Below are 22,211 nucleotides of genomic sequence, written 5' to 3'. Positions count from 1 at the left end.
ATTTGGGTAAACGCGTTGGTAGGTTCAGTTCAAATGATCAGCAGCCTCGTCCGTTATTTGCAGCTTGAAGCAAAACAACCCATCATTCAAAAACAAAGAATGAGTGCTCTAGACAACCATTTGACTATCATCGTTGAGCCATGAACGATCATCGTTGAGCGATAATCGCACCGAGAAAATTTTATCTTAAAGACGACGAAAACTCCTCAAGGAGGTCAAGGTTAATGAGAATTTATTGCCTTGATTTTCCCTCTTTTATTTTACAAATCTCTCTTTCACCCTTTAAAACCCCTTAAGGATGTTATGAGGTAGGGCACTGAATATAGTAGTCTGTGCTTTAAGGGCATCAGGGGTCAGATCATAGGCACAAATATCACAAAAAATGGAAAAATAAAATATAGCACCAAAATGAGTAACAGTTGTAGACCAGGGGTGGGGTGGGGGGGTCGGCATAACATGTGTTCAATCTATACATCAGGCGCTGTGGAGGTGGCAGAGAGCGGACCAGGGCGCCAGCGTCTGGAGGTGGGAAGACAGATGGATGGATGGATGGGTGGCGACCCGAGTCCCGCTAGAAGGTCAACGCGTGACGGCAGCAGTAATAACTTCATATATAAGGCCATACATCCCCCGATTTGCTCCGACAAAGGCGTTCATGCCTAGCCACCTCGCAGAGCGGGTAACGGTTTAAGAACATAAGAGTGGAAGAGACTGCAAGAGACCACAAGGCCTAAACTAGGCAGTTCCATGTCCCTTACCACCTGTCATCTCCATCCATGAAGTTATCTTCTTTTAAAACAAATGTTTCAGCGCTCACGACATGTTAACTAAGTCTAGTCCATTCGTTAACCACTATGTTGGTAAACCAGTTCTTGACTATTTCCTTCTTAAACCTAAAGGTTTCAGAAGAAAGAAGAATGGAGATTTATCACGAGGAAGAGGGGTTTTTTCTAAGATGGCTGCTGGAGCTTAGTGTGGCCACCAGCACTTTGTGGGATTGGAAGCTGGAACTGGAAGACATTTCTTGAGTTCTTTGCAACCGGGTGGGGCCCAGTGCTGGAAAAAAGAACAAAAGGAAAATAAATGGACAAGTTAATATTAGCTAATTCATATTAATGTTAACAATAATATCAATAATGACAATAATAATAAATATAATAATAATACTCCTGAAAAGAACGAAAGAAAGAACGCAAATGGACATCTTGGTAAGTAATGCTCTTTCGATCGGCTGACATGCTAAATAAAATCACATTTGTTCATCCCATCTCACGGCTCGATTGTGCAGTGGTAGAGTTCTTGACCGCTAATTCAGCGGCCCTAGTTCGAGTCCCGTCCAAGGCTGGAAATGTTCGTATCTCTGTGCTGCGAGCCGCCACTCCAACTCTGGTGGACAAGGAGTTGGATGTGTGTGCGTAAGGTCACAGCATTACTCGTAAATCGGGCCATGAGATCTCTGAGCTCTCATTCGGGATGGTAATAGCTGTTGATCACGAACTCCAGCAAGTGGTCCAAGACCCAATTGATGAATCACACTTGCATAATTAAAGTATCGACGGCAACGCGTCGCATCATCATCTTTATCTAAGAGGTAAGTCTACGTAAAAATATCAGATACTTTTTCGAAGATAGCGTTTAAGCCGTCTGGCGGCTTAAAGGGAGACTTCTGCAATTACTGGTCGGTTCGCTACTTCCCCAATTGTGGCCCCGTTAACGACCTGAGCGCCAAAGGTCTCCCACAACTGAATGAAATCGTCTGGCGCCAGCAGAGCCCCAACCGTAGAAAAACGAGTCTTACTGGTACGTTTTGCTCGGTGCGACTATCGCTCAACGATGATCGTTCATGGCTCAACGATGATCGTCAAACGATTGTCTCGGCCACTAATTGTTTATGAATAATGGGGCTGTTTGGCTTCGAGCTGCAAAGTACGAGGCCGATCATTTTAGCCGAACCTACAACCAACGCATTGACCCAAATGTGATGCCAAGTAGGAGGATGCGCGTCACCCGCCATTGACTGGAGTAGGTTAACAATCGCACTTTAACCTGCGAACAAACTGAGCTTGAACGGGTTAACAGAGTTAAGAACCTGAATACCTTGTGCACCTTCCGTACTCATCATTCCCATGTAGCCATTTCGTTTAGCTGTTTGTCACGCCTCCCGTATATATGGCTGTTAGACCCACGTCGGCCTATTAACCGCCACTTCAGGGCAGCGGTTCATTCCCTTGGGGGGTCCTCAGTCGACCCCTGGGGAGATGGGGGCACAAAGTTTCCCAAATGGGAGCCGCAAATCGAAAACGAGTGATGGTAAGTGTATAAATGACGATTTTATTCAGAGTTAGAGAAGTGGTAGTCTCCTATGGGAGGTTAAAGAAGAGGAGTACATAAGTACACTTGGGATAGGTGGTGAAAGGGATTGGAAACCCTACACTTGGGATTCGGAAGGAAAAACCGGTCGAGAGGACACTTATACATCTTTAACATAACAAAGGAACGACTGTAGATCTGTAGAAAGGTCCTCGCTAGTTGGAGAGTTATGCGAGAATAGAAAGAGGAGGCGAAGAGTAGAAGGTGGTCAGGATGCGAGTCGTCACTCACCATGACAGCTGGGTCGCACCAGTTGAGCTGTGGTTTGCCAAGGTCCATGGTCTTCTCGTGCTGATGGACGATCGCCAGGAGCTGCCCAAGAAGAAGAGAGATTTCTCATTAAGAAGGGGTCGTCACTCAGTGAGGTCGGGAACAAGCGGGACCGAGAAACGACCATATTTTCAATTTTATTTTTTCTTCTTCTCTCGATATTTATTGACTTTACTTATTGAAGGCCGCTTCGTCCAGGAGCCAAGAAAGGAGGGAGGGAGGAGTATGGAATGGGAATCGAGTATGTGAGGATGAAATGGGAGTGGATTTATGCCTTTGATTTTGACTACCTTCCTTGTAAGGGGGGAAAAGCCCTTGGTATATGTATGTACTTATTTAAAAAGGGAAATGGCTGACGGATGGGAGAAATATGGCTACCTCCTTTATTAGGGGGGAAGAAGTCTCTTCTTATAAATTATCTTTGCATTTGTTTATGTATTTATTTACATACTTATTATATTAGTTTATTTATGTACTTGTATATAATTTTATTTTCTTAGATCTTTTTGTCTGTTTTCGTGGTAATACAAAACCCTCAAGGGATGGAGACGTGTATCTTTGCCGGTGAAGTGTCTGTCTGTGGGGGGAATAAAACACCAACATTAAAGACGACTGAAATAGTCGTATAATTTGGAAAATCAAGTTCTTCCACATGTTGCTGCCATGCATTGGTATCAGGAGGGTTTTGATGTACATGTGATTGAAGATAGACACAGTGACAGAATTATTTATTTTTCCACACCCGTCGGTTGGCGGTTACTTAGAAGCTCCAGATCCGATTCATTAAAGGTGTCAGGGCTAGTTCTGTCTCCTCTGGACTTAGGACGAAATGAGGTCTTCATAGATGGTATATTAGTTAAATTTTTCTATGTACTTTCTTTCTCCCTGCCTCTCTTCAATTTGTTGATGTTGTGTGACTGGATCGTTTGTTCCTCCATGTTGCTCCGAAGATCTGTGCATTTGCCGAGTAAAGTCATTCCACAGTTCTGAAGTGTGAGTGTGATCTTGGGTCACGTGCCGGACTAGTGATCAACAGCTGTTACCCTCCCGGATGCGAGTTCCATTGCATATATGACCCGATCTAAGGGCACTGCTGTGATTTTGCGCGTGCGCGCACACACACACAACTTCTTGTCTGAGGGAGAGATCGACGACTTGCAGTGCTCTGATGCTTTTTAAGCTCTATGTGGGGACCGACCTCGGAACTGTTGTGTTACCAGTCCAAGGTGGTGTCACTACACCAAGCCGCTGGTATGTGTGTGTGTGTGTGTGTGTGTGTGTGTGTGTGTGTGTGTGTGTGTGAGAGAGAGAGAGAGAGAGAGAGAGAGAGAGAGAGAGAGAGAAAGAGAGAGAGAGAGAGAGAGAGAGAGAGAGAGAGAGAGAGAGAGAGAAGGGGGGAGCAAGAAAAAAAAGAGGAAAAGCCAGGAGGTAGAGAGGGGATAAGAGTAGGCTAAGGGGCGTGAGAAGAGACTGAGGAAGGGAGTCTATTGAATGAATAACCATCTATCTGTGATGGGATTCATCTTGTCCTGTCCTACTTCTGGAGCTTCTAGTAACCCTTTGGAGGCCAGAGGGACCTTTTAAGAAATCTGGCGCCAGACAGTTTTATTCCATAGGTTTGAAGAGTCCCTCAAACAGTTGATATGTACTGATGTGTTTTATCTGACACTGATCCGGGCACGTGGGTTCTGGATATCGTAGGTCCTCGGGTTCTTGGGTAGGCAGGCACTCCAGGAGCCACAGGGGGGCTGGGGAGTGCCAAAAATACAAGGGAAGTCACCGGTGCCAGTGGAGAGTGAGGGGAAAAAAATGTGGGTTACAGATCGACGGTACCTACCTCAGGCACTACCTTCTTGTAGGTCGGGGATGAGAATCTGATCGGGTAGCGCTCGCCGGAGTCCGTGTCAAGGTCGAAGAGGACCGGGTGTTTGGTGTGGTTCGTCTGCTCCGGAGTCGTTACGTTGTGGACCAAGGCTCCTGGACAGTAGTCGATCCCCTGGTTGTTGATTGAGGGGAGAAGGAGGAAGAAGTGAAACACGTGGCTTTACTGTGGTGTAAAGGCTTTAAAAAAAGATACTTCATATCACCAGTTATTTCTCAGGAATAATTTATTTACTTGCAAAACAACAATCTAAGGAGCTTTGTGGGCGTGGGTGGCTGAGAGCTGACCAGGGCGCCGCCGTCTGGAGGCGAAAAGCTAGAGGGTTGGGGGCTCGAGCTCCGCTAAGAGAGCCAACGCACGATGCGACGTCTGTCACAAGGGCACAGATGAGGTTTTACATCCCCAAAAACTACAAAGGCATTCAAGGCCTTGCCACCTTGCAGAGCGGGTAGCAGAAAAAAAAAAGTGTTTCTTGGGCTCAGTCCTTGGCTTTACCTTTTCGAGCTCGTATGTCGGCGTGCTCCACGTCCACAGGTGTATCTTGTAGGGCCCAGAACGGACGGCCATCAGCCGGTCACCTCGGTACAGGAACACTGGCCTGCGGGAGACACAAGGTATACTGACATTTAGCTGGCACTGTGGAGGAACAGTCTTTGGCCCTGTGGAAGGTGCAATGAGGGTCAGTTGTCACTGTAGGGGGACTCTGGTACTGTGAAGGCACAAGGTTAGGCAATGAGGGTCAGTTGGCACTAGGGAGGAACAAGGTTTGGCACTGTGGGGGACTCCATAGTTGGCACTGTGAGGGCACATGGTTTGGCAATGAGGGTCAGCCGCTATAGTAGAGCTAACACGGGGGGATTTTCCCCCTCCCTTCTAACTTGACTGTCTATAGGTAAACTTGGTTACTTTGAGTTTAACATATTAGTCGTCGTCTGTCTCGAGCAGTGGCTGCGAGGCGTGACTGGCTGACTTAACTCTCTTGGGGGAATTTCTCATGACCATCAAGGAGATATTGATTTTCTCTGAAGATCAAGACCAAATGTTGTATCGTCAAATTTCTGACTCCAAATAAAAACTGTATTTAGATGAAGGAGGGTGAGATGAAGTAGATATAAGTCTAGCTTAGATATGTAATATTATGCAACGTGACTCATATATATTCACTTACCCCGTTGAGTATCTACTGCTCGTATATCAACAAAGAATGAATAAAAGTCAACCGAACAGCGCCAGACTCAGTGACAACGAGTTCAAAACCCAAAGGAGGACGTTAGCAAACCTGTCAACGATGACGTCCGGATGTTTCAAGTTGTCCAGGAGGCTCAGGCCGTCGAGGGACTTCCCCTCGAGGTGGTCCTTGATGTCGTCCTCCTTGAACCCAGCGATGTCCAGCGCCGTCAGGAAGAAGTCCATCTGGGTCCACAGCTGGCTCGTGACAGTGCCGGCGGGGATCGTGCTCGGCCACCAGAAGATTCCCGGCGACCTCATGCCGCCCTCGAACGTCGTCTGCTTCCCGCACAGGAAGGGCCCGTTGCTCCCGCCTGCAGATCAGTACCTCCATCAATCAATCCATCCATTTGTAGCCTGACTCCATTCATCCACCAGTCCAATCAATTAGCTCATTCATCTGTAGCCTCAGTCCATCTGTCCATTCCATCCATTTGTGGCCTCAATCCCTTCATCCATCAACCAGTCCTTCCAAGTATCGCCTCGCTCCTTCTCACTTGAGACCCACGGCCCCCAAGGCATCCGGCCACGGCCACAGAATTCGTCCGAAAACACTCAGATTCCCCCCCCCCTCGTTGTTGCCTGTGTGAATGATTTTCCAAATTCCATGCTCTTTTCAGCACGGTCAAAACAAGAAGAGTTCGGTTCCTTCCGGAAAGGAAACTGACGACATGACGTCATGGCGCAGATAGGCTGTGACGTGATACCGTTCTTTCTCTTGTCGAGGTAAAACGCCCTCCATTCTATTATTGGCTAATTTGAAAATCTCTTCAAAGAACATAAAACTGGAGGAGACTGCAAGAGGCCATAAGGCCTATACTAAGCAGTTCCATGTCCCTTACACCTGTCATCCCTATCCATTACACAGGGGAACACTTTTTCAGTAACTTTGAGTTGCATTGGATATTTTAACGGATTTTGAAAGAGTTTTAGGCGCTGATTTCAAATCTGAAATTAGTTTTTCTCTACAAGCTCTAGTTTGTATGCAATTTGAGGTTAATGAAATTGTACATATGTGAACTTGCGTAAACCATGTATAAGCATTTTAACGGCCATATATATAGATAGCTTCTAATATTTTGATCATTCTTCTTTTGTTTCAGTTCAAACATGGCTTCCAGAATGAGACATCATTGCAGAAACAAGCCTGATGCCTTCTGCTACATATGTGGATGCTACACACTCAATCGTCAGAGACGTAACATATCCTCGTTCGTCAAGCGTGCCTACAAGGCATATTTTGAAGTTCATCTTGGTGATCAAGACAAGCAATGGGCTCCTCATGTTGTGTGCCACAATTGTGAGGAAATGCTTCGAGACTGGACCAAAGGAAAACGCAAAGGTCTGCCTTTTGGAGTTCCAATGATTTGGCGCGAACCCACCAACCATGTAACTGACTGTTATTTCTGCATGGTAAACACAACGGGTGTTGGGAAGAAAAACCGACATAAGATTACGTATCCGAACATTCCCTCAGCTATTCGGCCTGTTCCGCACTCTGAAGAAGTACCTGTTCCAGTTTTCAAAGGCTTGCCTTCATTGGACGATAAAGACATTGGACATGATACAAGCCAGCAAGACAGTTGTGACAGTGAATTGTCAGAAAAGTGTTCACAATCGGTGGACTGTTCTTCAGACACTGAACCTTTCCCCGTCCCTAAGCCTCTTCCCCAGGCTAAACTGAATGATTTAGTGCGGGATTTAGGTCTTTCAAAGAAAGCAGCAGAGCTTTTGGCATCGAGATTACAAGGCAGAAATTTTGTTGATCACTCTGTTAAAGTATCATATTTCAGAAAGCGTGACCAGCTTTTTGTGACCTTCTTTTCAAAAGACAGACAGTTTGTTTACTGCCATGACATCCCAGGGCTTCTCAAAGAACTGGGTGTACCTTACTATAGTTCTGCTGAATGGAGACTCTTTTTAGACAGTTCAAAACGCAGTCTAAAGTGTGTTCTTTTACATAATGGCAATGTTTATGGAGCAGTACCTGTCGGTCACTCAGTGCATTTGCGGGAAGACTATGATGATATGAGAATGGTCATGGACTTATTAAAGTATCATGAGCACAATTGGATAATTTGTGTAGACTTAAAGATGGTCAACTTTCTTCTTGGACAACAGAAAGGTTTCACCAAGTTTCCATGTTTCCTCTGTATGTGGGACAGCCGAGCACGAGACAGACATTGGGTCCAGAAGGACTGGCCTATTCGTGACACCCTTGAAGCAGGCATGCCAAATATCATACAAGACCCAATTGTAAACAGAGCTAAGATCATCTTTCCTCCTCTTCACATCAAATTAGGTTTGATGAAATAATTTGTCAAGGCACTGGAAACCGAAGGTGAATGTTTCCAACACATCATCACAGCTTTACCAGGGTTATCATTTGAGAAGATCAAAGCAGGCGTGTTTGATGGCCCACAGATTCGAACCCTAATTCGTGATGATCAGTTTGTTGCTAAGATGACCGCTTTAGAAAGGGCAGCATGGTCATCCTTTGTGGCAGTCGTTCAGAACTTCCTTGGAAACAATAAGGCGGAGAACTACAGTGAACTTGTGAACAGAATGCTCCTCGCTTTTCGTGATCTCGGGTGCAACATGAGCATCAAGCTTCATTTTTTGAACAGCCACCTTGATCAGTTCCCTGACAACCTGGGGGCTGTGAGTGACGAACAAGGAGAACGATTCCACCAAGACCTGAAGATCATGGAAGAACGCTACCAAGGGCGCTGGGACAAAAGTATGATGGCTGACTACTGCTGGAGCATTAAACGAAATTGCCCAGATGAAATGTACAAACGCAAAAGTTACAAACGCAAATTCCTGCCTGAAAAAAATACACAAAGAAATTGATAAGCTTCCATCAGCTGTGGTGATGTTCTGAAGGATGCTAATCTAACTTTTGGATAGATGTTCTGTTAATGTTCTGTTTCTTTTGCCTTAATAAATGTACAGAAATGGCTTTCATACTGTTTTAAGATTCAAGTGAACAAAAGAATTGTGGCTGATATTGCAATTTCCTATAATAACGAAAATTTAAAAAATAAATAAAAATGTCAAATTGCATAAAATCTGTAGCTTGCAGACAAAACCCGACTTCAGATTTGAAATCAGCACACTCAAGTTGACTATAGAAAAGTCTTTTTTTAAATGCAACAAAATGAGTGTTCCCCAGTGTTATCTAATCTCTTAAAACAACCAATGTTTTAGCGCCCATTACACGGTTATACTGAGTCTATTCCACTCATTAACCATTCTGTTGGTAAACCAGTTCTTGCCTATTTCCTTCTTAAACATAAATATTTCAATTCCGGTCAAAGCATTATCACACTGGGCTATTTTACCTCCAGCCTCCAATTAATTGGCGGTATCCCCCCACTTCCAAAATGTTTTCCGCCTTAATATCACTATAGCAAACTATTTCATCTCAACAATTTACATAAAATATCATTTGATATGTTGGATGAAAATTATTTTCCTCCAGGATGTCCGATTTCGACAGTCGGAGGAAAAGTAGCCAGTGTAATAACACCTTCAACAACAACAACAATAACAACAGCAGCAGCAGCAGCAGCAGCGGCCTTGATGACTGCAGGGTATTACCTTCCACTTTGCTGACGAGGGCAGCGCCGTTGTCCGACGCGAAAACGACGAAAGTGTTCTCATGGATCTGGAGCCGACGAAGAGTGTCGAGGATCTGCCCTACGCCCCAGTCGAGCTCTCTCACGGCCGCTCCGTACCGCCCTAAGGAGGAGGAGGAGGAGGAGGAGAAGGTCAAGCCACGAGGATCGAGAAATGCCCCAGACACGCACGAGTCAGTCATGAAGGCAGCCTTTTCTTACATACATATACCCAGGGCTTTTTCCCCCTTACAAGGGAGGTAGCCAAAGTTAAAGGCATAAATCCACTCCCACTCATTCCATCCCCACATACTCCATTCCCACTTACCACCCCTCTCTCTCTCTCTCTTTTCTTGGCTTTTTCTTACATTGAAAAAAAAAAACGTGTGTGTGTGTGTGTGTGTGTGTGTGTGTGTGTGAGAGAGAGAGAGAGAGAGAGAGAGAGAGAGAGAGAGAGAAAGAGATCATGATATACTGCGGACAACCAAACTGAAATATATCTCGTTCTTATTGCATTGAATTTGCATTTGTAAAATAAAATAAAAAAATGACAAGGGATTTACTGCACATAGGAACATATTGAACCAATTCAACAACGAAATCTGCGTTTGCCTGGCTCCAATATGCCGTGGGCCAGGTTCAGTTGCCCCGCAGGGGTACCTTACCTCGTTTGCTGGTGTGCAGGAAGCCCGCCGAGGCGTAGGTCGGGGCGTGGGTCGCGTCAGGAGCCCAGTACAGGAAGAAAGGCTTCTCCTTCGCCCCCTGTGACAGGAGGTGCAACGGGGGTCATTAGTGCTCCTTACTTTGCGTCTTTGACTGCCTCGGGGAACAATGACCCGTTAGCGTTAAGTGATATTATGTTATGTTCTTATGTTCTTAGGATAGTGTGTGCTTCTTTCACTGACTGGGAGGGTAATGTTACAAATTAGTGTTAGTGTTAGTGTCGTAGTGTTATTTTGTAATTATTATTATTATCATTGGTATCATTATTACTATTATTACTATGTTTCTATTAGTGCCTGGAAGAATACTGACACCAATTAGTAATGAATTTATGTTTGTTCATTTCACTGGCTGGGGGATTATAACACAAAGGTTAGTGTATGTCGTAGTGCTACTTTATTTAAGAATAAATGTGGGAAGTGTACCCTCCCAGCCATAGGAAGACAGGCTTAAGCACCTCAACTTATACTCTTTGGAAAGAGGTAGAGTGAGGAGTGATCTAATAGAGGTATTCAAATGGGTCAAGGGCTTTAACAAGGGTGATGCTGGTAAGGACATCATATCAGGTTACCAACACAGTGGTTAACGAACGGAATGGATTTAGTAAATGTAGTGAGTGATGAAACATTGGGTTGCTTTAATAGAATATAACTTAATGGGCTGGAATGACTGATGGTTAGGGACATGAAACTGCTTAGTGTAGGCCTTATGGTCTTTTGTTGGTCTCTTGTTCTTATGTGTAAGGTGAAATGTGCTTATTGTACTCATGATTATCGCGGTCTTTTTGAGTGCGAGGCACGTGAAGTAAAATGAGCATTGAGAGTGGAGGACCGCAACAGAACTTCAAGAATATAGAAGTAAGAAATGTGTAAACAGAATGAGAATATCATCTTGGGAGTCATGTTACAAGGTGACTCGAAGTATTAGTACACCTGAGGGACATGGAGTTACACATACCATTTTCTCAATGAAGTCGACAGCATGTTTGACGTAGAGCTGCGTCATGTTGGACTCCCCAGTGCCTCGGTTTATCGCAAACTCCTCGTAGTATCTGAAGAAGAAGAAGAAAATAGATACATTAGGCACAGGTAAATAAAAAATAAATGAATAATAAATAAAAATGAAAATGACAATAGTATCAGTTTTTGACAGTACTGGATGCACAACTTCATACGTCCGCATGTTTGCATCCAATCGGACTCGCCTGCTACCTTAATCAGACAACACACACACACACACACACACACACACACACACACACACACACACACACACACACTGCGAACCGGCACTCCAGCTCGGGTTGGCAAGGAGTTTTATGTGTATGTGTAAAAGGTCACATTTCCCGTAGGTCGGATGATTTGAGCTCTCATCCGGGAGGGTAATAGCCGTCCATCACGAGTTCAACACGTGATCCAAAACAACGCTGAATCACACACATACGTGTGATCCAAGTCCGTGGTAAATCATATGCAAATAAAGCCACTGCAGCTAGGGAAACACACACACACACACACGCACATATTCACACACAATCATACATACATCTAACATATGATCCAAGACCGTGGTGAATCACACACAGACAAAGTCACCGAAGTTACGGCACTCACCTTCCCACCATTTGGTCATCCAGGAAGATGGGGATGTTTGGGGTCCGCTTGTCGTCGTAAGGGCCTAAGTGGCAGTTCGTGGAACCGAAGAAGTGGTGGAAGCCGTGGCGGAGGGGCAGGTACTGTTCCCTGTGGCCCAGGTGCCTGACCACAAACAAACAAACAAATTAATAAACAAACTAGTGATGGAACGATACAAAAATATTTAACGATTCCGTTACGAGTCCCAATACCGCTCCCCGTGACCCAGGTGTCTGACCACAAACAAATAAGGTCAAGGTAGTGAGGAGCATCATACTCCACGAGGCGCTGAGCATCTACAGCTAAATACGTCAATTTTGCCATAGTATGTGCTTTGGAGGCAGTTGGGACTGGTATGGAACTGTCACTACTGGGAGTGGGAGAGGAGTGCGGGATTCGAACCCACAAATAAGTGAATGCGAGACCAACAGTCTTCCGGTGACGCCACCAGCACACAAATCAAATAAACATATAAACAAACCAGTGTACGTATGTCACTAAACGAAATGACGGACTGTCTGTCATCCCTTCAGCGATAGATGTTAATAAAATAGCCTGGCAGCAGGCAGACTAAAGAGGGAAATGTGACACCCGGTACGGAAAGGGCTCAAAACAAAGCCCGTGCCCATGGGAGTGACACTTCACCCCCCCACCCCCACCCCCCCAAAAAAATATATATGTATATATATATACATATATATACACACATATATATATATATCATAAAAAAAAAATTAAAAAAAGGGGGGGGGGGTTCCCCCACAAACACCCACCCAGCCTCCGTGGATGAAAATCTACGGGGATGAACAAGTGCGGAAGATGACAACGATCCCCCCCCCCCCCCCGACTCTCCCACAGAGGGGCCTGAGTTGGATACGTGCGGGTGATCTTCCATTTCGCCAAATTACATTATACATACATACATACATATACCAAGGCTTTTTCCCCCTTCCAAGGGAGGTAGCCAAAAAGGGAAAGGCATAAAAACACTCCCACCCATTTCATCCCTAAATACACTCCACACCCCACCCACCCATCCACTCATCTGAGCACCACCAGGATGACGGGTCATCCCAGCACCCAGCCCACCCCCCAGGGTCAGAAGCAGTGTCGCAAGACACAGTACATCCACAGCGAGGCCGCTTCATTTAATCGGCGACCCCCCCTCTCCGTCCCCCTTTGCATATAAGGCGAGGACGGGGAGAAATCCCTTCGGGCTGCGTCAAAATTTACTCACACATACTACCCCACCCCCCACTTCCCCGCCCATTATAGTTTGCCAAATCTACTTAGGGTACGTTATGTTAGGGTATGTACATTAGGTCATATTGCGTTAGGTTCGGTTAGGTTAGCTTAGGTTTCGGAGTTTGGCGAAATGGGCATTTGGCAAAGTATTTTGGTAGAATGGAAAGGATTCTTGGGAGTTCTTGTGTTTATTTCCCGATTACTTCTTCCTTGTCGACCCACGAGTAAGAAGTCCGTTTGTTCAGAGAGCTGCATACCTTCATATATTTCAAGTACTTTTTTTCTGTTACTTTCATTGTCTTGAATACTATACTGCTCTATCTCCTTTCTCTTTCTTCTTGCTTCCAGTGTTAGCAGTTCCAAGTTAGGCTTATGTCCTGTCTGGTAACCACTAAATTGGACAATTTTAGATTTAAGTAGGAAATAGGCAAGAATGGGTTAACCAACAGGGTGGTTAACGAATGGAACAGACTTAGTAAGTAGGCAGTAAGCGCTGAAACAATTGGTTTTAAAGAGAAAATTCGATGACCTTAATGACAGGGATGACAGGTGGTAATGGACATGGAGTTGCCTAGTGTAGGCCTTATGGCCTCTTACAGTCTCCTTCATTCTCATGTTCATTTCGGGTGCCGCTGTCTCAATTCCCTTATTTTCTTATATCTTCTATTTGTGTGGGGGACTGCAGCATACTCAGATCAGGGACGGATCAGGTTTTCGATGAGTTTGTCCATCCTTGCTCCCATGTATGGAATGCCATCCTTATGTGTCATCAACTCTTTCCTACAGTCATATATATATATATATATATATATATATATATATATATATATATATATATATATATATATATATATATATATATATATATATATATATATATCTTCTGGCGACCAGTTTCCCATAATGGTCCTCCCAGATCCGTGGGTTTTGGCCCTGTTCACACTAACGGTTTCAACCGCCGCTGTTTAATTACGATGTAAGTCAATGTAGGCGTTCACACACAACCGGGGGAGCTTTTCCTTGACTATGTGGTAACGCCGCGGTTTCCGTGTGGTTCAAACCGCTAGTGTGAACAGGTCCTTTGTGACGGCTTCGTTTCCAGTCTTATAGATCAATGATGAACATTCCTTAACTGTTGTCCATTTTCTTTTGATTTCCGATTCATTTTCTGTCTCGGTCGCCATTCATCCATCCCTTAAGGGTCTTCTTGTAGTAACTTCTATTCATCCTCATCATCTTTAATAGCTCTCTTCATGAAGTTGGCATCATCAGTCAATGGAGAGATTGGTGCAGCGCTTTGGCTTCTTCATCCATCAAGTCATTAACGAAGAAGATTCGTGGTTGCCAGTGTTGCAAGCCACCTTCCTCCTCCTCGTCCTCTTGCTCCTCCTTGTCGTCCTCTTTCTCCTCGTCCTCGTACTCGTTCTCCTTGTCGTCGTCGTCGTCGTCGTCCTCATCCTCCACTTCCTTTTCCTCCTTGTCGTCCTCTACCTCCTCCTTCTCTTCCTCCACTCCTACCCAAATTTGAAATCAGGAGGCGAGGAGAAACCAGACAGATGGTAGTTCAAGTCCCGCGGAGAGTCAACGCGTGGTGGCAGTAACAAGGGCACAGATCAGGTCTCAACCCCACTAAAAGCTTGGATCCTTCATGCCTAGCCACCTGGCAGAACGGCCAACATTTGAAAAATTGAAGAAGAAAAATGCTTGTGTAGTGAACATTTTCCTATCAAGAGCATTTTACACGCAATAGAAATAAGTGTTTTGAAAAAAAAAAAAAAAAATAGAAAGCGGAAACAAAACTCATAGATACGCACTGACACCTACTAAAGACTAATTAATTACATGCAACTGAAATCATGTCTTTATCCTTGACCACCCTAAACAGGTTATATATATATATATATATATATATATATATTATATATATATATATATACATATATACATATATATATGTATAGCGGTATATTCAACCACATGAACCATTTTAACCACCCAGTTGACTGGGATAACGCTAAAGTCATCACATACAACAACAACATAACAGAAAGAAATTTAATTGAATGCAGTTTGATCAAATCTAGTAAGGGGGTAAATGTTAATCTTCGTCAAGGTTTGTACAAATTAGATAGCTATGTTTCTCATGAAATTTCAAAATTATTTAAATTATAATATAAATTATGAGCAGTTGTCCCATACTTGTTGGTTACCAGGACGGTTCAAACGTCCGTCACGTGTACTTCTTCCACTACCTCTCCGAATGCCCTCTTCACTGTCATATATTCTGTACCTTGTTTCTTCATTTTATAATTCCTTCTTTGTATCTGCACTGAAGATGTAATTATACGAAAGCGCTCTGCTTCGTTAGTTTACTTTTCCTAGTGGTTACTTACGCATTTGTGAACACACGCTCCCAGTGTTTTTATTGTATATATATATATATATATATATATATATATATATACATATATATATATATATATATATGTAATGGCTGTGTATGTACTGACTTACCACTTGCCGACGAGGGCGTTGGTGTAGCCTCGCTTGGCCAGGAGCTCCGGCAGGAGGACCTCTGAGTCGGCGATCCCGCCCATGATGTTCTGCGGCGTGTACGCTGACGAGGATCAAAAAGAAATAGATATGAAAATCAGGATTATATATATATATATATATATATATATATATACATATATGTTTATATATATATATATATGTGTATATATATGTATATATATATATATAAATATATATGTATGTATATGTATATATATGTGTATATATATATATATAAACATATATGTATGTATATATATATATGATATATATATATATATATATATATATATATATGCGTGTGTATATGTATATATATATATAATAGTATAATAATATTAATAACAATAGCTTAGCGAACGAATTGAAAAAAATGGAGATACCAAGAAGTTGAATGATCTTATTGAAAAGAAAGGCTTATCAGGAAGTCTGTTTAGACCACGAAGAAAAAAGTAGATTCTGAATTTATATCTATTAATTGTCGATTTAAAAATGGATCTATGTCTAGCAACCCGCTGCTAGACATAGAAATCTTGATGAAATAGAGGGAAAATATTTTTATGAATGTAGAGACTAGTGGAAAATATTAGGGAAAATATTTTTATGAATGTAGAGACTAGTGGACGTATTGGCCAGGAAACATAAAGAGGGAAATGTTTTCCCAGTCCTGGATTCCGCATCGATAATTAAATAATCAACCAGTCAACCCGGTTGATGAACTGATTACTGGGAATATGACCAATGAACTAGAGAAGAAACACCTTCCCCTCAAAAAAAAAAAAAAAAAAAAAAAAAAAAAAAAGTGAACCTGTACTTCGTTGCCGTCAGTTCACCAGCACTTCTACCTTGAGGAGAGTATGACGCCATCCAGGGAAGGTAAACACGAGACCTTGGGGTGGGGGGACTTACCATTCCTGCCGGGGTAGGTGTCGGAGTAGAAACCGTTCCGTAGGGGAAGCCGCCCCGTCAGGAGAGCGGCGCGAGCTGCAAGGGACGAAGGAGAGGTCAGCTAGGGCGGGAGTGTCGTCGCCGCCAACTAGGACGGCGATACCGCCAACTAGGACGGCGATACTGCCAACTAGGACGGCGATACCGCCAACTAGGCCGACATCGGTTTGGCAGCATTCTATTAAATGATAATAAATTTTGGGAATTTTCGATGTATGGAGATTCCAAAATACAAAGAAATGCCTATGACCGCCACCATCCGTCTTCTCTGGCGTGCCAGCGTGACAGATCCTCAGCGCTGCCAACGACTCACAGGGGGAGCAGAGTGGAGCCGAGGTGTAGAGACTGGTGGCCACCATGCCCTCGCGAGCCATCCGGTCCAAGGCCTGGGTCTCCCGGTGCGGCTCACCGTTGGTTCCCAGGTCACCCCACCCCATCTGGTGGCGGGAGACAGAAACCACCGGTGAAAAATAGGTCTCTTGGTATATATAAAGAATAGAATTACAGAAAATATAATTTCTTAAAATAAGCAAATTAGAACATTTTGTCAATAGAGCGGTAAAAGTTATTTTGCTGCTCATTGTTTTTTTTTTTTTCTTTCTAAAGAGAGCATAAAAAAGGTGACAATCAATGGTTTGTTTGTCTCTCATTTTGTAGATATTGAATAAGGGCCGAAGGCCAAGCCCTTTACGAAACAGGGACCAACTCAGTCGGTGGCTTGTATATATAAACACAACTAATTTTGATTATATTAGGAAAGCTGTTGTTTAGTATACATTACTTGCGACGGAAATGTGGAAGCAGTGGCTAGCAGGAAGGATAAATTATATATATATATTTTTTATCTTCTGTCATTTCAGAACCATATGAAGGATTTAATAGCGGTAAAGTGGAACGGATAGCTGATTCTGTGTACTATTTGTGGATGGGAGAGCTAGAGAATATGGATGACTGGAAAACACCGGAATACTGGAAGAGAGTGACCTGCATCATGATGATTCGCGCCGGATTAAACAATTCGGAAATATTAGCTGCAGCTCAGTACTCCTTGAATACCGTGAAGGCCGTCAGATGTGAGCTAGAGAATTGCGACGGAGATGTGGAAGCAATGGCTAGCAGGAAGGATTATAGCAGGCGTTCTGACTGTCCGCACAACGAAATTCGTCGAGCTGGAAAAAAAAAAAAAAAAGTGCGGCAAAATCCAGACAGGGCAGTGCGAACCTTGGCGAGAGAGATGGGTGTCGGAGTGGCGACTATAAAGAAAGCGCTGAACGAGGATCTTCGCTACAACGAGGATCTTCGCTACTTCTCATACAAGAGGCGCAAGGACCAACTAATCACCGCCAAGGCCCAAGAGAACCGCCTTACGAAAGCTAAGAAACTCCTCAACGAGGTCAAACACCCAGTCGACCCGGGGATGCTCTCGTTCTTCTCAGACGAGAACTTCTGCCAGGACCAGTTGCACAACGCGCAGAACAGGTGCCTAGCCTACAGTACAGTCCGCACTAAGTCCCGCGCTTCATGAAGACCAAGTTCCCTCAAAATGTGATGGTCTTTGGGTGTGTTTCCAGCGAAGGCCACGTCATGCCGTCCCACATCTTTGAAGAGGGACTCAGACTCACTTCAGATGGCTATATTGAGTTGCTGTCCACTGTTGTCAAGCACTGGGTGGAGAGGGTGGCTGTGGGAAGACCATATGTGTGGCAGCAGAACTCAGCTCCGTGTCACACCTTCGGGAAAACCCAAAAGTGGCTGTCTGAGAACTTCTACGACTTCACCAGTCCCAACATCTGGCCCCCAAACATGCCTGCTTGCAAACCCATGGACTATTATGTGTGGGGCACAGCTGAAAAAGACACCAATCGTACCGCCTACAACACCAAGGTCGAGCTGATTGCCAGGATCAAACTGGTGTCCAGGCGTTTATCGAAGGACACCGTGAAGGCCGTGTGCTGCAGGTTCAGGTCCCGCATGGAGGCCGTGATGGAGGCTCAGGGCGGCTTCTTTGAGTGAGCTGTATTTAGCAAAATATCCTCTAAGAGATGCACTTTGAATTTTGAGAATACATCAATTTTTGACCAAGATACGTTTTTCTTTCCTTTCCGAAAGTGTCAAATTTACCCCCCAAACACCCTGTATTATTTGCATAGTTGTTCTTTTGTCAACAGTTATGCATACCAAGGTGGGCCATATACAGAAACTTTTATGTATCTATTGCGCGCTTTTTCAGTCAACGACTGGTGGTACCTACATAGAGGGGTCTTTCTGAGAGACCCGCTGCCCTTCTTCGAAACCCATCGACACCCTCACCTTCATCTGGAGGTACAGCCCCGAATGGATGACACTCGGTCTCTGAACCATGCCCAAGCTCTCTCTTTATAAAGAGTAATTCGTTCACCTATAAAGAGAGCTATAAGCAGGCGCCTGCTCTTCTCCAGTGACAAAGAGAAAGTCCACCACTAATATAAATTTAGGTTTAAGAAGGAAACAGGTAAGAATTGGTTTACCAACATTGGTTAATGAATGGAATAGACTTGGTAACCATGTAGTAAGTATTGAAACAATGGCTTTCTTTTTAAGAGATGAGAACTTTAGAGATAGGCATGGTAGGTGGTAAGACATGGAACTTCGCAGTGCAGGCCTTGTGGTCTCTTGGAGTCTCCTCCACTCGTATGTTCTTAAAAGAGACACCAAAGTTTCTTCCCAGAGAGATCTGGTGTAGCTTATTCCTTGGGTAATCGTCAATGAAACAAACTCGTATCTATCCTCGTTTATTGACTTGTCAACATGAAACGGTACAAGAATACTTACAAATAAATGTAACTAACAAGTTTTCTTATGAAATGAGCCCTTCTCCCCTCCTTCTTCATCCTTTGGAGGAAGAGGATGGAAATAAACTAAATGCATGGAGTGATGCACGTGTGACGATGATGAACATATGATAATGAAATGTTGTGACGTATGAGAATTAAATGAACATGAGGTGACGTGTGGGTGACTACCATCTCGCTGAGCAACCTATGAGTGGGTGGGCGGGGGTCATCTTCATCAGGAGAGACGAGGTCACGACCTGGGTGAGGTCAGGTACGACCCCAAGACTTCAGACGACCTCAGGACTCACTCTAAAAAATTTCTCATTCCGTCGCTTTTCTTTTTCCTTCAGCAAACGAGAGCAGCAAATCTAACACTGTTCCATTGGCTCCTGAAATAATGGGGGGGGGGGATGGTTGGGCCGAGGGATTAAAGAGGACACAGTTCAAGGTCTCGAGTTTCATTCCTGACTAGTTTCTCTCTATGGCCTCTTCAAAGAAGTGACAGACCTGGGCTCTTCTTCAGTCCCCCACCAGGTCACGGGGTCTTGACAGAAATACAAAATATTCACATGATCAGTTAACTGGAGCAAAGGGTCTTCGTGTGACTGGTGACCTAGTTTGGACTGAAAATGAAATTTCGATGTGTGGAATGACAACTCTTCGAGGTCAGTCTTGAGGACGTCCAAGTCTCTTGCACCCCGAGGAGGGGCCGATTGCTCTTGTGCCACTGCACCTCTCCTCTTTCTCCCAAACCCCATCAACGGAGTGACGCGCCCTGTTGTGGTGAACGCCGCCAGGTGATTTTATTCACCTGAGAGTCGACCCCACAGTAAGCGTGGGGTTTCGATCGACAGAGACCTCGATCAAGTCGAGGACCCGTCTTTGCAGAACAGAATCACACGGCACTTCAAAACTCACACAACGCGTCACTGTATTAAGGGGGTTGTTTATGGCACACAGAGAGCTACCGTGGCCGCTTGAACCCTACCGTTTTATTCTGGCTAATGCCAGACGATGTGGGTAATGCCCTTCAGGAGTGAAAAGGGGTGAACCCCATCTCGCGTAACATTCCGGCAGGCGTCACTGACCTAACACAAGATTCCGACAGACTTTAACAAAAGACGCTCCAGAGAGGCGGAGCTGGGGTGGTAACCGGGGGGGGAATGAGTGCGAGATGAAGGAGCAACAACAACAACAACAACAACCGTGAATAAGCGACGACGATGACGGCGGCGGCGACGGCGGCTACTGGTGATTCCCCGAGGACGTGTTGGGGAAGGGCGCCGGGAAGTTGGGGTGGGTGGTGATGCAGGGCGTCTGCTGGCTGGCGCCCGAGTGGCCCTGACTCGCGAAGACCGTCTCGTGGACCATCTGGGCGATGCGGATCTTGAGGAGGGACCGCGTCTCCGGATCGAGCTTCTTCATGGTCGGGATGAGACTCTTGAAGAAGTGTTCGTCCTCGTCGAGCTCGGGCTGCGGCGCGGTAATGTTCTTCTTCTCCAAGATCTCGAGGAGTCTGTTCTCGAAGTACTCCTGGCTGGGGTCAACCTTCCTCTTCTTCCTCTGCGCCGTGGAGTCGCTCATGTTCGAGATGCTGTCGAGGGAGAGCTCGCACTGCGGGGTCGGCGGGTCGTACTGCTCGTCGACGTACACTTCGTACGACCCGTTCGGTCGACTCTCGTCGTGTTCGTCGTACTCGTGCTTGTCGATCGACATCAGTGAGTTATTCGTTGGGCTGCAACGAAAGATGGCGTTAGTTTTTTGTTTTTTTTTATTCCTTACAAAACCTAACAGATCGACATGCATGCATGCATTGTATGTATCCCAAGCCATCCCCAACCATTACTTTCAAAGAGCGTGGCTATCAAAGTACACATATGTAAATGATAACAGTAAAATAGAATAAAACCCATTTATCAACCACATGTCCCTCTCAGCTCGTCACCTTAAGGATGAAAGGTCGCCAAATGGGCATGCTCCATAGAGATGCTCGTTGTCCATATTTATATAATCTGTGTGTATGTATTCTCCGTTCTGACGAGCAAATCCTTGAGCATTTTACAAAATGTCTCATCTCCACTACAACCTGACCTCAACCTACGCCCCTAGCTGTAGGTTGTGACAGCACCTGTATAGACACCTCAGCCTGCGCCACGACACCTGGACTACGACTTTTCCAGACACACATCAAAATCACCAATCCAGTGACACCAAACGCAGGCTATCTAAACAGCAATGGCAGCCACACAACATAAGGACCAATCGCAACAAACACATAAGCCATATAAAACAAGTCAAAACAAAAACACGTCACACAACAGAAACACCAGACACATAACAAAAACACCCATCCACATCATAGAAATATCGGTAATAATAATAATAATAATAATAATAATAATAAAATAAATAATTTATTGATAATCACGTCATAGAACAGAAGCACCACCAAGTGTTTTCTGTCCTACGTTAGATGACTTAGGCTACGTTTACACCAAGCGAGTCGCGTCGAGTCATTTGATGCGTTTCATGTTGACGCATCTATTTTTACATCGACTGCGTCAACCCGAGTCAAGTCTGTACTCTGTGACCCATCTGTTTTCATGAAAAGTGGATTCTCTGGCTCAAGTACCTGCTCTGCACTGGCTTTGTCGTCGCAAACGTAAAAACAGAGCTCGAGCGTCATCATCTGAACACCAAGAGGCCAAATTTTGGTAGCTTCAATCATTATTCCCAGGCCTGGTAAGCCATCCAGAAAAGATCTACATTTTTAATGACAAATAAAATTGTCAAGAAACGGGTAGAGTTGACTTGACCTTCCATTAGGAAAATCACCACTAACTACAGGCGTGCAGTTGGAGGTGAAGAATGGTCATTTGTTTAAGGTACGAGGTATTTTACAACAAAAATTATTACGCGTAGG

General features: G+C 44.5%; 2 protein-coding genes and 1 pseudogene across 3 annotated transcripts in view; all 3 read right to left on the bottom strand.

Annotated features, from left to right (window-relative positions):
- Nucleotides 1-230: 230 nt before the first annotated feature.
- LOC143025348 (N-acetylgalactosamine-6-sulfatase-like) overlaps nt 231-22,211 on the bottom strand; it is a 42,443-nt gene continuing 20,462 nt past the window's right edge. Inside the window, exons 2-13 of the mRNA XM_076184864.1 lie at nt 16,789-16,912; nt 16,437-16,511; nt 15,486-15,588; nt 11,706-11,849; nt 11,050-11,143; nt 10,035-10,131; nt 9,353-9,493; nt 5,802-6,063; nt 5,018-5,120; nt 4,478-4,636; nt 2,602-2,682; nt 231-1,056 (exon numbers count right to left, since the gene is read on the bottom strand). Of these exons, the coding sequence (XP_076040979.1) occupies nt 970-1,056; nt 2,602-2,682; nt 4,478-4,636; nt 5,018-5,120; nt 5,802-6,063; nt 9,353-9,493; nt 10,035-10,131; nt 11,050-11,143; nt 11,706-11,849; nt 15,486-15,588; nt 16,437-16,511; nt 16,789-16,912 (1,470 nt within the window). The 3' untranslated portion in view covers nt 231-969. The remainder of the gene's footprint in view (nt 1,057-2,601; nt 2,683-4,477; nt 4,637-5,017; nt 5,121-5,801; nt 6,064-9,352; nt 9,494-10,034; nt 10,132-11,049; nt 11,144-11,705; nt 11,850-15,485; nt 15,589-16,436; nt 16,512-16,788; nt 16,913-22,211) is intronic.
- The window catches only part of LOC143025350 (uncharacterized), an 11,172-nt gene continuing 8,211 nt past the window's right edge, over nt 19,251-22,211 (bottom strand). The window contains exon 3 of one of the 2 annotated variants that reach the window (XM_076184867.1): nt 19,251-21,023. In XM_076184867.1, the coding sequence (XP_076040982.1) occupies nt 20,534-21,023 (490 nt within the window). In that variant the 3' untranslated portion in view covers nt 19,251-20,533. The remainder of the gene's footprint in view (nt 21,024-22,211) is intronic. The other variant, XM_076184868.1, reaches the window with a different exon arrangement.
- LOC143025302 (uncharacterized) overlaps nt 21,203-22,211 on the bottom strand; it is a 2,235-nt pseudogene continuing 1,226 nt past the window's right edge.

Source organism: Oratosquilla oratoria, chromosome 5 (genome assembly GCF_046742065.1).
Source record: "Oratosquilla oratoria isolate Oo_2021 chromosome 5, ASM4674206v1, whole genome shotgun sequence".
NCBI classification, from domain to species: Eukaryota; Metazoa; Arthropoda; class Malacostraca; order Stomatopoda; family Squillidae; genus Oratosquilla; species Oratosquilla oratoria.
The sequence above is the reverse complement of the archived record's forward strand: the minus strand, read 5'-3'. Positions and strand labels throughout refer to the sequence as shown.